Source organism: Taudactylus pleione, unplaced genomic scaffold (genome assembly GCF_031769625.1).
Source record: "Taudactylus pleione unplaced genomic scaffold, aTauple2 ptg001146l, whole genome shotgun sequence".
NCBI classification, from domain to species: Eukaryota; Metazoa; Chordata; class Amphibia; order Anura; family Myobatrachidae; genus Taudactylus; species Taudactylus pleione.
The window spans coordinates 398,769-415,767 of record NW_028285547.1 but is presented as its reverse complement, the minus strand read 5'-3'; the positions used below and the strand labels follow the sequence as shown (position 1 = coordinate 415,767).

Sequence of the window (16,999 nt, the reverse complement as noted above, 5' to 3'; positions counted from 1 at the left end):
GTCTTTGCTAGCCAGGCTCCGTGGGACATCCCAGACTGCAGCCGGACGCACGGGGACAGGTAAGGCGGGTGCCATGGTTCAGGATGGAAACCCTACGCTCCATCATCCTAGCTATGGAACCTGGGGACTTTATGGTATCGCTGGATATTCAGGACGCAACACTTCCAGTTTTAGGCTCTGCCCTTTGGACTTTCCACAGCTCCATGGGTGTTTACCAAAATTATGGCTGTCATGGCGGCCCACCTGCGTGGTCAGGGTATCCGACTGCTACCGTATCTGGACGACCTCCTGCTCTTAGCAGGATCCCCAGAGGTGCTTCAAAGCCATCTACAGCTAACCATTGCTTTCCTTCACAAGCACGAATGGTTAATCAACTGGAAAAAGTTCTCCCTGAATCCCTCACAGAGAATGATTCATCTGGGAGCCCTGCTGGATTCTCAGGATCAGAGAATTTTTCTGACCTCAGACAAGATCACACTTCAACTACGAGTGTGCAGATGTCTCCACAGTCGCCGCGTGTCGATCCACTGAGCACTGCAGGTTCTGGGTCCCATAGTGTCAAACTTCGACATGGTGGAATGTGCTCAGTTCCATTCCAGTCCTTTGCAAAGGCTGATCCTCTCCAAGGCGGAACGTGTTACCCCATCGGATCAAGGTCAGACGATGGTGCTTTCTCCGGAGGTGCGTCTGTCTCTATCTTAGTGGCTTCAGACGTCTCATCTAACCAGGGGTCGCCCCTTTTGGATCCCGGACTGGGTAATTTAACATCGGACGCCAGTCTCCGGGGCTGGGGCATTGACCGGCCTACATTCATTTCTGGGCCATTGGACATCGGTCGAATCAACCCTGCCAATCAACATATTGGAACTTCGAGCTGTCTACAGGGCCCTTTGGCCCAGCACATACTTCATGGAAAACCTGTACAGGTTCAGTCCGACAATGCCACAACAGTGGCTTACATCATTCATCAAGGAGGCACTCGAAGTCTGGCAGCAATGACAGAAGTGTCACACACCTCCCGGCCATCTCTGCAGTGTTCATTCCAGGAGTTCTCACTTGGGAAGCAGACTTCCTCAGCCGTCACGACGTGCATCCCGGAACCATCTCAGGAGTACCGGTTACACTCCAAGCAGGATGGCACCAAGCTGCAGGAATTTCATAATCATCTTCACCCCAACCTCTTCGCCTACAGCGGGACTGCACGGAGCTGCAGGAATTATCCCTCAGGAAGATTCTCACTCTATGGTGTGGACGCTCATATTTGGACACGGTAACAACCTTATTTCCTACCTGCAGGTCAGGTCTTACCTCTTTGAACCAGAGACTTAAATACTTTTCATACGAGACTTTTTTTTATCCAATACGCCTATTTTTACATATTTATATACCCATCAGTATGCTTATTAATTATAAATTATAAATATTTTAAGAAATTTTGTTTTATTCTTGATCTATTTCGTGCAGTAGCATTTATACTCACAATATCTTTGCGCTGTTCCTCAAATACATACAGATACCTTCACCTCATCAGTTAACCACTGATTACTGAACGACCGCAGTGATATTGTTTGTAGATAATATATATTAATACTTAACCATTGTGACTAAGTATCACTCTTGCTGGATTGGCTAGTGCGGTCTCTTTTTTTGTGCACTGTCCTGCAGGTGGCTCCAGCTTGACCTAGACATCACAGGTACTCGGATCTTCGGAGGCTCTCCATCGACACTCCGGTCCTGCTGCCTCAATGTCCAGACCTGTTGTCTCAGGGTCCTTGCCTTTAACCAGACCTGGATCGTCTGTCTTTGACAGCGTAGCTCTTGAGACATCCCTCCTGAGGTCCAAAGGATTTTTTGGCTCTGTCATCAACAAGATGCTTAGAGTGCGTACACCAGCCTCTGCTGGGATCTACCACAGAGTGTGGCATACATATTTCCAATGGTGTCGTACCAGAAGCTATGATCCTTAAGTGTTTAGGATTTCCACAGTCCTGGCATTCCTTCCAGGTGGATTGGGTCTAGCCGCCTGGCCTTGCTGATAGTGCCGGTCTCTGCACTGTCAGTATGGTTCCAACGTAGAATTACTCCACTTCCGGATATCCAGACCTCGTTCAGGGTGTTACCTGGATTCAACCTCCCTTTGTCCCCATAGGGGCTCCTGCGGTTTTGGCAGTAGTTCTTCGGGCCCTCCATTTGAACCACTAGATTCAATAGATCTTAAGTGGTTTACAGCTTTGACTCTCTTTCTTAAGGCGTTTGCATCTGCCAGGAGAGTGTCAGAATTGGGGGTGATCTCCTGTTGCTCCCCCTTCTGGATATTTCACCAGGACAGGGCTGTGCGTCGCGCTCGCCCTGAGTTACTGCCTAAAGTGGTTTCTAGATTCCATATTAATCTGGAATTTATTGTTTCGGCCTTTCAGTCACCAGACCTCTCGGCAGGTGAGGTCTCATTGGATATGGTACGCGCACTCAAGATTTATGTGGACCGTACCAGTTCCCTTCGGAAACCAGACTCCTTGTTTGTGCTCTATGGATTTCACAAGAGGGGATGGCCAGCCAATAAGCAAACACAGGCTAGATGGCTTTGTATGACTATTTCAGAGGCTTACACACAGGCAGGCATGCCTCTTCCGACTTCTGTTAATGCTCATTCTTCTTTGCCTGTGAGCCCCTTGTGGGCGGCTCGCCGTGGCGCCTCAGCTGTTCAGCTTTGTAAGGTGGCCACGTGGTCTTCTGTCCAGACCTTTCTAAAGTTCTATGTATTGGATACCTTTGCCTCTCAGGATGCTTCCTTTGGGCGCCAGATTTTCCTCTCAGCGCAGGAGCGTTCCCACCCTTAAATGGACTGCTTTGGGACATCCCCAAGGTCTCCCTGTGGAGCCTATGGACCGTGAAGAAGAAAATGAGAGTATGGTAAGAACTTACCTTTGTTGACTCTATTTCTTTGAAGTCCATAGAGTCCACAGGGCATCCGCCCTGACGCACCTGGCTTCATATGGGCGATATAGCTGGTCACCAGATTTCCTGTCTCCTCCTATGTGAGTATGGGTCTTGAGTGTTCCAGTCTTCCTTCTCTCTCTTTTCCTCCTTCGGCCTTTGGCTACGTACTAACTGAGGTGCCTCGGGGGAGGGGTATAGGGAGGATGGTCCAGTGCATCCTGGGAGATAAAGCTTTAACTGCGTGGTGCCCGGGACCCAGATCCAACCTACACCCAAGGTCTCCCTGTGGACCCTATGGATTTCGAAGAAAGAGAGTTAACAAAGGTAAGTTCTTACCATAACTCTTTTTTGTTTCTTTGGATTCTTCTCTCCCATGTAACTTTTTGCATGGAGGACTGACAGAGATAATTAATAAATAGCTTTTTGATAGGACAGATTGGGCAGCGTTAGTGAATACTGGTGCACATAACGTACTTTGATTTGTTACAGTGCACTAATAAAACTGTTGTTATGGGCAGGGTCACCCTTTTGCTTTGCAGCAGATTTTAGAAAATGCCCCCAGTATGTTTGCAAACAGAGAATTAAGGGGATCCATCCTAAATGCCATGGCTTTCTGACACACAGGATGAGACACATTATTTACACTTATACATGTTGAACTCAGTATAATGTGTAGACTACATAGGCCCCACCATGCAGATCACTATATATTGCAGATCACTATAGATTGCATACAGCCCATCACAAATAATGATAGATCACATAAAGATCACTACAGATTGCATATAGCCCCCCCCCACCGGCCATTATAGCTTGCATACAGCTCACTATAGATCACATACAGCCCCCTACAGATCACTATAGTTAACATGCACACCATGCATACTACTACAAGTCATTACAGCCCACCCTGCAAATCACTACAGATTGAATACAACCCCCACAGATCACTACAGATTGCATACAGCCCCCACAGATCACTATAGATTGCATACAGATCACATACAGCTCACCACAGATCTCTATAGATTGCATACAGCCCAGCACAGATCACTATAGATCACATACTGCCCATCATACATACCACTACAGATCATTACAGTACACCAGGATTAGACCCTTTCTCACCCTGGATGCTACTAACCTCATCTACTCATTGTTCATTTCCAGATTAGACTACTGTAACCTCCTCCTATCTTGCATCCCTCACTCTCACCAATCTCCACTTCAATCTGTCCTCAGTGCTCCTACTCGGCTCATCTTCCTCTCCAAAAGGTTCTACATCTGCCCTCCCCTCTCCTACAAGCCCTACACTGGCCCCCTTTCCCCTTCAGAGCCATATTCAAAGTTCTTACACTCACAAAGCTCTCACCCCCCAATCCTCTCCCATTTACATCTCTGATCTCATCTCCCTTCACACATCTGCCCACCCACTTCGCTTAACAACTGCACGCCGCCTCTCCTGCCAACTGATTACTTTCTCCCACTCCTGCCTCCAAGATTTTGCCAGTGCTGCTCCCTACCTCTGGAACTCTCTCCCCCTCTTACTATCAGACTCCACCTCTCTACAAATCTTCATACAGGAATTCAAGACCCACTACTTCATCAAAGCCTTCCAGCTCTCATCCTAAACCGCCGCTCCATGCTCCTTCCTCACTGTCTACCCCATCTGTGTCACCCCTGTCTGTCTGCCCCTCTTCTTTAGAATGTTAGCTTTCACGAGCAGGGCCCTCTTCCCTTATGTGCTTCTCCTTCCCTTACTCATACTATTGTCTACTCCTAACTCCCCATAAGGGCACCTAATACTTGGTTGCTGATGCCCTGCTGCTAATTTGAATGTAAAGATCGCTTCAGCCGCAGTGTTTATAAACCATGTCCTTGTCTTGCATTGTTTTGTACTGTACTGTAAAACACTGTTTTTATGTTCCTGTACTTTGAAAGGTGCTGCGAAACCCTTGTGGTGCCACATAAATAAGGGATAAAAATAACAGAACCCATGACCGATAACAGAATCAACCATATAGGTCACATACCAACTGGTGCTCTCCATTTTCTGCTGATGGCACCTTCTTTGCATTGGCTGATGGAAGACCTGGAGCTACGATGTTGAGACGAAAAACAGTTATGTTCTGGAGACAATAAAGTGCTAAGCAGAAACTACATCACTTGTATCATCCATCCATTCAGCATGAGGAAGGATTCCAGACGTGGTTAGTGTATGAGAAACTCTCCACTCCTGATGTTCACTTTCCACGCTCTATATAAGTAACTGTAATGGGATGTAGTTATAATCGGATCGAATGCTGGCCACGCGTTGCAGTGACTGCAGGCAGTTGGTGTCATATTGCCATGGGGCCAAGAGAGAAGCCTGATGCCTGACAATGACTATCCGGAATGGGATGATTTCAGGCATATAGGTAAAAATGAGAGATATGGTAAGAACTTACCTTTATTATCTCTCTTTCTTCAAAGTCCATAGGGTCCACAGGAAGACCTCGGGGTATATCTGGATCACGGGCACCACGCAGTTAAAAGCTTTGCTCCCAGGATGCACTGGGACCATCCTCTATACCCCGCCCCCTAGCCACAGGCACCTCAGTTGGTAAGTAGCCAAGGAGGGAGGAGGAAAAAGAGAGAAGGAAGACTGGAACACTCGGGAATCATACAGTAAGGCAGACGGGAAACCGGTGACCAGTACTAGAGCCCACATGAAGCTAGGTGCGTCAGAGCGGGTGCCCTGTGGACCCTATGGACTTCAAAGAAAGGGAGATAACAAAGGTAAGTTCTTACCATATCTCTCATTTTCTTCTTCAGGGTCCATAGGCTCCACAGGGAGACTTTGGGGATGTCCGAAAGCAGTCCTTCTAAGGGTGGGGACACTCCTACGCTGAGAGGAGAATCTGGCGCCCAAAGGATGCATCCTGAGAGGCGAAGGTGTCAAATGCATAGAACCTCAGAAAGGTCTGGATGGAATACCACATGGCCGCCTTACAGAGCTGAACAGCCGAGGCGCCATGGCGAGCTGCCCACGAGGGGCCCACAGACTGAGTAGAATGAGCTTTAACAGAAGCCAGAACAGGCAGGCCTGCCTGTGTGTAAGCCTCTGAGATAGTTATACGAAACCATCTAGCCAAAGTTTGTTTGTTGGCTGGCCATCCCCTCTTGTGAAAACCAAAGAGCACAAATAAGGAGTCCGATTTCCGAAGGGAACTGGTCCGGTCCACATAAATCCTAAGAGCACGGACCACATCCAAGGAGGCCTCACCCGCCAAGAGGTCAGTAGACTGAAAGGCCGGAACAATAATTTCGTGATTAATGTGGAAATTAGAAACCACTTTAGGCAGAAACTCAGGGCGAGTGCAAAGCACAGCCCTGTCCTGGTGAAATATTAGAAAGGGAGGACGACAGAAGAGCGCCCCCAATTCTGACACCCTCCTGGCAGATGCAATTGCCAAAAGAAATAGAGTCTTAGCCGTTAACCACTTAATTTCCACTGAATCTAGTGGTTCAAATGGAGGGCCCGAAGAACTACCACCAAATCCCAAGGAGCCACCGGAGGGACAAAGGGAGGTTGAATCTGGAGAACATCCTGGAAAAAGGTGCGGATAACTGGGAGCAGAGCTATCCTTCGTTGGAACCACACAGACAGTGCAGAGACATGTACTTTCAACAAGGCCAGGCGGAGGCCGAGGTCAAAACCAGATTGAAGGAATGCTAATATTCAGGAAATACGAAACACCTGAGGGTCATAATCCCTAGTGCGACACCACTGAAAATATGTATGCCACACTCTGTGGTAGATCCTGGCTGAGGCAGGCTTACATGCTCGAAGAATTGTGCTGATGACCGAGCTAGAGAAACCCTTGGACCTTAAGATGGATGTCTCAAGAGCCACACCATCAAAGAAAGACGACCCAGGTCTGGGTAAAGGCAAGGACCTTGAGACAACAGGTCCAAACGTTGAGGCAGTAGGAACAGAGTGTCGATGGAGAGACTCCAAAGATCTGAGTACCAATGACGTCTGGGCCAAGCTGGAGCCACCAGCAGGACCGTGCCTCCATCCAGTTTGAACTTACGAAGAACCCGAGGAAGCAGGGATATCGGAGTAAATAGGTAAGCAAACTGGAAGGTCCACTGCACCGACAGAGCGTCCACTAAGCTTGCTTCGGCATCTCTTGTCCTGGACCCGTACACTGGTAACTTGTGATGGGATGCCATGAGGTCCACCTCTGGAAGGCCCCATTTGTCCACTAGGAGGGGAAACACCTCTCGGTGAAGAGACCAATCCCCTGGATGCACGTCGTGACGGCTGAGGAAGTCCGCTTCCCAATTGAGGACACCCGGAATGAACACTGCCGAGATGGTCGGGAGGTAACATTCTGCCCAAGTCAGGATGCGTGACACTTCGGTCATGGCTGCCCGACTTCGAGTGCCTCCCTGATGGTTGATGTACGCCAACGTGGTGGCGTTGTCAGACTGAACCTGCATGGCTTTTCCGTGAAGAACGTGTCTTGACATCAAGAGGACCCTGTACACGGCCCAAAGTTTCAATTTGTTGATTGGAAGGATTGCTTTGTCCGCTGTCCAACGGCCCTGAAATTAATGTGGGCCAGGCACAGCGCCCCAACCCCGGAGACTGGCGTCCGTTGTCAAAAGAACCCAGTCCGGGATCCAAAAGGGGCGACCCTTGGTGAGATGAGTTGTAGCCACCAAGGCAGAGACAGACGCACTTCCGGTGAAAACTCCAGCATCCTGATCCGGTGAGGTAACCCGTTCCACTTGGATAGTATCAGCCCCTGCAGGGGCCTGGAATGGAACTGGGCATATTCCAACATGTCGAATGTGGACACCATGGGTCCTAGAACTTGCATCTAGAACCTGCATCGCCGAGTGAACCGACACCCGGCGACTTCGCAGGCAACTGCGCACCCGCAGTTGTAGAGAGGAGATCTTCTGGAGTTAGAAAAATCCTCTGCTGATGAGAATCCAGAAGGGCTCCCAAATGAACCATCCTCTGTGAGTGAATTAGGGAGGACTTTTTCCAATTGATCAGCCACCCGTGCGCCTGCAGACAAGCGATCCTCAGGTGTAGATGCTGTTGAAGTACTTCCGGAGAGGCCGCCAACAAGAGGAGGTAATCGAGGTACGGGAGGAGTCGTATACCCTGACTCCGTAGGTGGGCTGCTATGACAGCCATATGGTAAATACCCTTGGAGCCGTGGAGAGGCCAAAGGGCAGCGCCCGAAACTGGAAGTGATGTTGCAGTATAGCAAACCGCAGATAACACTGGTGGGAAGGCGCTATGGGGACAGGTATGCATCTTGAATGTCCAGTGATACCATGTAATCCCCAGGTTCCATAGCCAGTATATTGGATTGCAAAGTTTCCATCCTGAACCTGGGCACCTTGAGGAACCTGTTCAGAGATTTTAGGTTGAGGATAGGCTAATGAGACCCATTTGGTTTTTGAACCAGAAACAGTAGAGTAGTAACCAGTCCTGCGCAGAGATAGTGGAACTGGAACAATTACCCCTGCTTTTAGTAAGGGCTCTGTGGCTTCCTGAATCTGCAAGGCCTTGTTCTCTTCCAGAGGGGGGCTCGTGCAGAAAAACTGGTGAGGAGGTCTTTGATGGAAAGAGAGGGCGTACCCCTGAGAAACCACTTCTTTTACCCAAGCATCCTTGGTGGTGTGACACCAGTACTGGGCGAACAGAAGAAGTCGGCCTCCCACCCTGGGATCCCCCAGAGGGAGGCCCGTCCCGTCAGGCTGAGGGTTTATCCTCTGACTTGGAAGCAGGGCGTCTGATGCTCCAGGCCTGATTCTTAGGTTTAGAGGTAGACTTGGCCGCTGATTGTCTAGGGAAAGACTGTCCTTTGGGCTTTCCTTGAGAACGAAAGGACCGAAAGGAAGAGGTTCTAGCCTTTCAAGGCGCAGATGGCAGAAAAGCTGACTTAGATTTCGCCAGAGTGTCTACAATTTTGTCCAGGTCTGGGCCAAACAATATCTCCCCATTGAAGGGCAAGGCCTCCAGGCCCTTTTTGGAATTAGCATCTGCCCTCCAGGAGCGTAACCACAAAGAGTGAGGTGCCTGTGGTTCGGGGATGGGGTATAGAGGATGGTCCCAGTGCATCCTGCAAGCAAAGCTTTTAACTGCGTGGTGCCCGTGATCCATATCCAAGCTATACGCCAAGTTCTCCCTATAGAGCCTATGGCCAATGAAGAAGAAATACTATCAGAAGATGAATGCCATCAGTCCCAGAAACTGCCCCCTAGGTCAGACTGGTTCACGCTGGTACAGGGGAAATCCCAGGTGGTCCCTATTGCCTCTTCTAGATCACCTACTGGAGCAGGACCATGGATAATTATTATTATTGTTATGTTTCTATGGAAACTACACCAAGATTCTCCCTCCTTCCAATCAAAGTTAGCGGTTGGGTTAACAGATCTAATGTTTTCTTTGTGTGAAAATAAAATGTACCCCCTATCATATATAGAGTGCCTTAATGTGGTATATAAAGACAGGATCACTGTCATATGCTTTATTTATACATAGATAAAGCACATGATAGTGCCAGTGTAAATGATCTGTATATATTATTTATAAAGATTATAGGTAATACACCATAGCTCTGGGAATGCAGCATAAAAGTAACATGTATAAAATATGTACAAATAATTTTATAATGTACATATTTATAAATAATATATATACATATTATTTAAACAGATACATATATTAATACATAATTTATACATATGTTACATTATACTGCCTTCCCAGAACTATGGCGTATTTACTACAATCTGGTAGATTGTACTGATTATACTGCATGAACTATCAGTATTTACTATATACCGACACTGATGTTACCTGTGGGAAGACTGGTCCTCTGCATGACAAGCTCTGGGATCTTCCAGCTGCCGCTCTCCTCATCCCATAACGCCTCTTTCCTGATTCTGTCAAGGTTGCTGTAATTACAGTCCCTGCGGATGAGAGGCTGGACCTGATCAAGTATCTGCTGGAAGAGGAGGAGATCTCTTTCCTGCCGGCGGATGGTGACCAAGTAGTCATCTCTATCTCGTTCAAATTCCGAATGTAGATCTTCAATTTCAATCTCTGCGGCTTTCAGCTGTGACACAGAACGTATAGGTCAGATGAAATGGATATAAAACAATATAAAATACAGATGGAATACAAACCACATTGGGAAATATATGAAACTGGTGCAAAAGAAAATGGTTGCAATTCTCCCAAATTACATTATGCTAAGATAACTCAAAGCCAAGTCATATCTATTGCAGAATATACAATGCTGAGCCATATGTGCAGAGTATAAAATGCTGAGCCGCATCTAGTACAGAGTATACAAAGCTGAGCTGCATCTAGTGCAGAGTATACAATGCTGAGCCGCATCTAGTGCCGAGCATACAAAGCTGAGCCGCATCTAGTGCAGAGCATACAATGCTGAGCCGCATCTAGTGCCGAGCATACAAAGCTGAGCCGCATCTAGTGCCGAGCATACAAAGCTGAGCCGCATCTAGTGCAGAGAATACAAAGCTGAGCCGCATCTAGTGCAGAGCATACAATGCTGAGCCGCATCTAGTGCCGAGCATACAAAGCTGAGCCGCATCTAGTGCCGAGCATACAAAGCTGAGCCGCATCTAGTGCAGAGCATACAATGCTGAGCCGCATCTAGTGGAGAGCATACAAAGCTGAGCCGCATCTAGTGCAGAGCATACAATGCTGAGCCGCATCTAGTGCCGAGCATACAAAGCTGAGCCGCATCTAGTGCAGAGAATACAAAGCTGAGCCGCATCTAGTGCCGAGCATACAATGCTGAGCCGCATCTAGTGCCGAGCATACAAAGCTGAGCCGCATCTAGTGCCGAGCATACAAAGCTGAGCCGCATCTAGTGCAGAGCATACAAAGCTGAGCCGCATCTAGTGGAGAGCATACAAAGCTGAGCCGCATCTAGTGCAGAGCATACAAAGCTGAGCCGCATCTAGTGCAGAGCATACAATGCTGAGCCGCATCTAGTGGAGAGCATACAAAGCTGAGCCGCATCTAGTGCAGAGCATACAATGCTGAGCCGCATCTAGTGCCGAGCATACAAAGCTGAGCCGCATCTAGTGCCGAGTAAACAAAGCTGAGCCGCATCTAGTGCAGAGCATACAATGCTGAGCCGCATCTAGTGCAGAGCATACAAAGCTGAGCCGCATCTAGTGCAGAGCATACAAAGCTGAGCCGCATCTAGTGCAGAGCATACAATGCTGAGCCAAATCTAGTGCAGAGCATACAATGCTGAGCCAAATCTAGTGCAGAGCATACAATGCTGAGCCGCATCTAGTGGAGAGCATACAAAGCTGAGCCGCATCTAGTGCAGAGCATACAATGCTGAGCCGCATCTAGTGCCGAGCATACAAAGCTGAGCCGCATCTAGTGCCGAGCATACAAAGCTGAGCCGCATCTAGTGCCGAGCAAACAAAGCTGAGCCGCATCTAGTGCAGAGCATACAATGCTGAGCCGCATCTAGTGCAGAGCATACAAAGCTGAGCCGCATCTAGTGCCGAGCAAACAAAGCTGAGCCGCATCTAGTGCAGAGCATACAATGCTGAGCCGCATCTAGTGCAGAGCATACAAAGCTGAGCCGCATCTAGTGCAGAGCATACAATGCTGAGCCGCATCTAGTGCAGAGCATACAAAGCTGAGCCGCATCTAGTTGAGCATACAAAGCTGAGCCGCATCTAGTGCAGAGCATACAAAGCTGAGCCGCATCTAGTGCAGAGCATACAAAGCTGAGCCGCATCTAGTGCCGAGCATACAAAGCTGAGCCGCATCTAGTGCCGAGCATACAAAGCTGAGCCGCATCTAGTGCAGAGTATACAAAGCTGAGCCGCATCTAGTGCAGAGTATACAAAGCTGAGCCGCATCTAGTGCAGAGTATACAAAGCTGAGCCGCATCTAGTGCAGAGTATACAAAGCTGAGCCGCATCTAGTGCAGAGCATACAAAGCTGAGCCGCATCTAGTGCAGAGCATACAAAGCTGAGCCGCATCTAGTGCAGAGCATACAAAGCTGAGCCGCATCTAGTGCAGAGCATACAAAGCTGAGCCGCATCTAGTGCAGAGCATACAAAGCTGAGCCGCATCTAGTGCAGAGCATACAAAGCTGAGCCGCATCTAGTGCAGAGCATACAAAGCTGAGCCGCATCTAGTGCAGAGCATACAAAGCTGAGCCGCATCTAGTGCAGAGCATACAAAGCTGAGCCGCATCTAGTGCAGAGCATACAAAGCTGAGCCGCATCTAGTGCAGAGTATACAAAGCTGAGCCGCATCTAGTGCAGAGTATACAAAGCTGAGCCGCATCTAGTACAGAGTATACAAAGCTGAGCCGCATCTAGTACAGAGTATACAAAGCTGAGCCGCATCTAGTACAGAGTATACAAAGCTGAGCCGCATCTAGTGCAGAGTATACAAAGCTGAGCCGCATCTAGTACAGAGTATACAAAGCTGAGCCGCATCTAGTGCAGAGCATACAAAGCTGAGCCGCATCTAGTGCAGAGTATACAAAGCTGAGCCGCATCTAGTGCAGAGTATACAAAGCTGAGCCGCATCTAGTACAGAGCATACAAAGCTGAGCCGCATCTAGTGCAGAGCATACAAAGCTGAGCCGCATCTAGTGCAGAGCATACAAAGCTGAGCCGCATCTAGTGCAGAGTATACAAAGCTGAGCCGCATCTAGTGCAGAGTATACAAAGCTGAGCCGCATCTAGTGCAGAGTATACAAAGCTGAGCCGCATCTAGTGCAGAGTATACAAAGCTGAGCCGCATCTAGTGCAGAGTATACAAAGCTGAGCCGCATCTAGTGCAGAGTATACAAAGCTGAGCCGCATCTAGTACAGAGTATACAAAGCTGAGCCGCATCTAGTACAGAGTATACAAAGCTGAGCCGCATCTAGTACAGAGTATACAAAGCTGAGCCACATCTAGTACAGAGTATACAAAGCTGAGCCGCATCTAGTGCAGAGTATACAAAGCTGAGCCGCATCTAGTGCAGAGTATACAAAGCTGAGCCGCATCTAGTACAGAGTATACAAAGCTGAGCCACATCTAGTACAGAGTATACAAAGCTGAGCCAAATCTAGTGCAGAGTATACAAAGCTGAGCCGCATCTAGTGCAGAGTATACAAAGCTGAGCCGCATCTAGTACAGAGTATACAAAGCTGAGCCAAATCTAGTGCAGAGTATACAAAGCTGAGCCGCATCTAGTGCAGAGTATACAAAGCTGAGCCGCATCTAGTGCAGAGTATACAAAGCTGAGCCGCATCTAGTGCTCCATTAGTGTCTCAAACAAGGAAAATTCTTCTACAGTGCACACTAGGTGGTATTTAGTACCACAAACATTGCACCATATGAGCCCTAACACCTATGTTTTATGCTAGAGACACTCTGGCCAACTTGGTTCCATTTAGAACATATGATGGACATGCCCGAAACACTCTCCTTAATGGACAAACATCATCTCCATCATCTCTTCTGCTAGACCTACCCACTGTGATGTCCCCAACTAACCTGCTGCTTTGAGCTCCAGTGCATCACATTAGCAGACAGGCTAATACACATCGCTTGTGCTGCGGAATACCAGATAGTGCACAGCTGGAAAACACCTGCTCTGCGAACACATCATGAGAGCCTGACCCATATTTGGTTCATCTCTAAATGGAGTATATTACCTGTCTTCAGTCTTCTATTACACAGTGGCCACATTTCATGCCGTCTGAGACCCATGGTTCAAAATATACAATGTTACCCTCTCAGGATCCACATACCCAGCCAAACCCTGGCTTGCCCCTGATTCTGTGGCTGTCAGTCGCCTGGCTCACTCGATCCCCTCCCCTATATCCTACTACTGTATACCTAATACCCATCTCCCCTTCAGTCCCTGCCCCATTTTCCACCTCAACCCTTCTAAATCCCTTCTTACTGCCTCCCCCCCTTTATGTATGTTTAGTCCTTATCCTCTATGTATGTGCAATTACATGGTACCACTTCTCTTGTTCCAGACGTCTAATTAACATCACTATAACATAAAGGTGTATACTTCCTGCTGGCACAATGAGGTTATATAAAACACTTCTATATAAAGGATAATAATGTACAGGTCATATGTCTAACACCTGTCATTATATGGCATCCACTATTTCCTTATTACTAATGAGATTTTTGTTGTAGTTGGTTATAGTAACAGCCAGTGCCCTCACCTTTCACTGAATATATATAGGGAATAAAGTGAAATTATAGCCTATTTGCACAATTCCCTTGGGTTCATGTTTGTATGTGGCACATCAAAGCCTTCCAGCTCCCATTCTAACTAGCTGCTCCATGCTCCTTCCTCCCGGTATACCCACCTGTGTCACACCGGTTTGTCTGCCCCTCCCCTTTAGAATGTAAGCTCTTACGAGCAGGGCCCTCTACCCTCTTGTGCTTCTCCTTACTTTACTTTCATCTACTTCTTACCCCCCCACCAGGGCACCTAACACTTGGGGCCTGATTCAGAGCCGGACGCTATTTGCGGACGCTCGTTCAGAAAAAGGGGTTGGCTATTTAAATTAAGCGCTCGCTCTTTGCGGTCTGTTGACGCCTCTATGTCTGAGCGAGCGTTCGAAACATGCGCTCGCTATTTTGTAAAGACGCCCCTTGGCCGCTCGCATCATACGTCATCTCCGCTATTTATTTGATTAATTGAGTACATCGAAAGGCGTATGAACTGCTCGCTATTCTTGTGGTAGCATTTTCCTACCGCAATCATGCGAGCAGTTCTGGCTAAAGGACAACCAAGTGACGTGGTCGATGACGCTGCTTTGTTAATTATGCACACCCATAAAACGCCCGTTTTGACCGTTTGGCACGCCTGCGTTCGGATCTCCACCCCCCGTTTTCCAGCACCTTCCCCTGTTACCACCCACAAACGCCTCATCCTGTCACTCAAATTAGTAGGCACTCGCTATTTTGCGAACACACGATTTCCGTCCGCACTGACTGGTTGGCGCATGCGCATTACAACCCATGCGCAGATGTGCGAACATCGCTCGGAGCGAACGAGCGGCTCTGAATCAGGCCCTTGGTTGCTTACGCTCTGTTGCATATCTAGGTGTTATGGTCACTAATGTAGCAATGTATATTATCCATGTCCTTGTCCTGTACTGTACTGTAAGTCGCTTGTCAAATTATTTGTTTCTGTACTGTGTAAGGCGCTGCGGAACACTTGTGGCGCCATATAAATAAAGGATAATAATAATAATAATGTGGTATGAATGGTGGGTGAATTACCTTTTTCTGCATCTTCTCTAGGTGCTTGCTCTTGGCCTGAAGCTCCTCCTGAATGGACTCGTAGACATTCAGCAGGATGCGGTCACCGCTCTCCTCATCTATGTTTTTCAGTGCGGCGATCAGGTCATTCTTCCTCTCGTCCGCGTACCTCTTCCTGCGCTTCTGCTTCTCCTTCAGGTCCTTGTTTTTGGCCTGTTCACCCCCAACCACCTGCTGCTCCAGAATCTGCAGCCTGAAACAACAGCGATCTTGCTATTAGGATGGTTTATGCCAGCGACGGGCAACCTGATAAACCTCGGGGGCCGCATTGTCAGAAGGGCCACACATTACTCTTAATCTCCATAGTAAATGAAATCCAAACAATTAATAAGTGAAATAGACACTTTGCTGTACATAACATACCAGCGGGCATTTTACACAGGCGTTCTAAGCTGTAAGCAAATAAATATGGCAACAAGAGAGATAGAAATTGGGGCTGCAAGTGAAGACTTGGAGGCCCATCTGTTACCCATCACTGGTTTGTGTCAAGACACCCAGCCCCAGATGGCCAACACCGCCAGTGCGGTGTATACCCCACCTGTTACAGCCATTCATATCCTGCCAAACACGTTTAGGGGCAGATATTAAACCTTCTAAAGAGGCCAAGTAGAGAAGCTGTTACCGTTGGCAACTCAGCTTCTAGCTATCATTTATCCAGTACATTGAGAGCTATTCAATTAATTCCTAACATCTCCATTTCACCCAAGAATGCACGGGATTAGCCATGTTAAGCAGTGTATCCCGTGCCAAGTGCTGGGCGTGGAGCAGTTACTGTGCTCCAGGCACTCACGACCAGCCCAGAAGCCCTACTCAACTTTCTGCTCGCGCCCCAGGAAGGTGCAAGCAGAAATGCACGATAAGTGCAGCCTCGGAGCTGGTCGTTGGAATTAATTGGATAGCTCCCAGGTGCTTAGCCGCAAGAGAATCGCCCCATAACAATGAAGTTTATGACCCAACAAAGCAGAGGAGGGTCCCTCTATAATCGCCAGCAATAAACACTCGCTGTCAGCAGACCAGCCAAAGCCACCTGGCTGCGGGCCCCGTCAACACCGCGGGCCATGCTTCGGTGCACCAACTGCACCGCCAGTAGTTCAGCCACTGAATGATAAGTAGAAGCTAATTGGTGGCTTTGGGTAATATCTCCACTTGTCCCCTTCCCCCTAAAGCTGGGTATACACTGACAGATATATTGGCCGATCCATTGATCAGACAATATATCTGCGGCACGTCGGCCAGTGTGTACCAGCGATATGTGTCTGTGAACGGCGTCGTTGACAGACATATCGCATTGGCTGCGCTGCACATCCGATGGACAGAGCAGCAGCCGCGTGGAGGGGGGCGGGACACTTCCCACGCCCGCCGGGACACGTCCCCCGGCCGTTGGGACCCGATGCAGCATGCAGATGATGGTTGTTCAATGTCCACTCGATCTGCAGATATATCGCTTTAGGTGTGTACCCACCATTAGTGAGATAATGAAACATATTCAGCATCCTTTTTAATCAATCACCTTGGAGCATTAAAACACAGACTGGAGCAGTTTGTGAATTGTTAGGTGGGAAAGTATTTATAGTGCGGATGAGAGCGTTATTAGAAATGTTATGTGGGTATTAACCAACTCCCAGGTGTGTGTGTTTCTGTACCCTAAGTTCTGAGTCTGCGTTGGTGATAAGTAGCAGAAAGAGCTGTCACTG

The 16,999-nt window shown here is 48.2% G+C and overlaps 1 protein-coding gene across 2 annotated transcripts in view; it reads right to left on the bottom strand.

Annotated features, from left to right (window-relative positions):
• The window catches only part of KIF17 (kinesin family member 17), an 82,797-nt gene that overhangs the window by 14,815 nt on the left and 50,983 nt on the right, over positions 1 to 16,999 (bottom strand). For both annotated transcript variants that reach the window (XM_088462077.1, XM_088462076.1), the window contains exons 11-13: positions 15,267 to 15,498; positions 9,809 to 10,067; positions 4,971 to 5,035 (exon numbers count right to left, since the gene is read on the bottom strand). In XM_088462077.1, the coding sequence (XP_088318203.1) occupies positions 4,971 to 5,035; positions 9,809 to 10,067; positions 15,267 to 15,498 (556 nt within the window). The remainder of the gene's footprint in view (positions 1 to 4,970; positions 5,036 to 9,808; positions 10,068 to 15,266; positions 15,499 to 16,999) is intronic.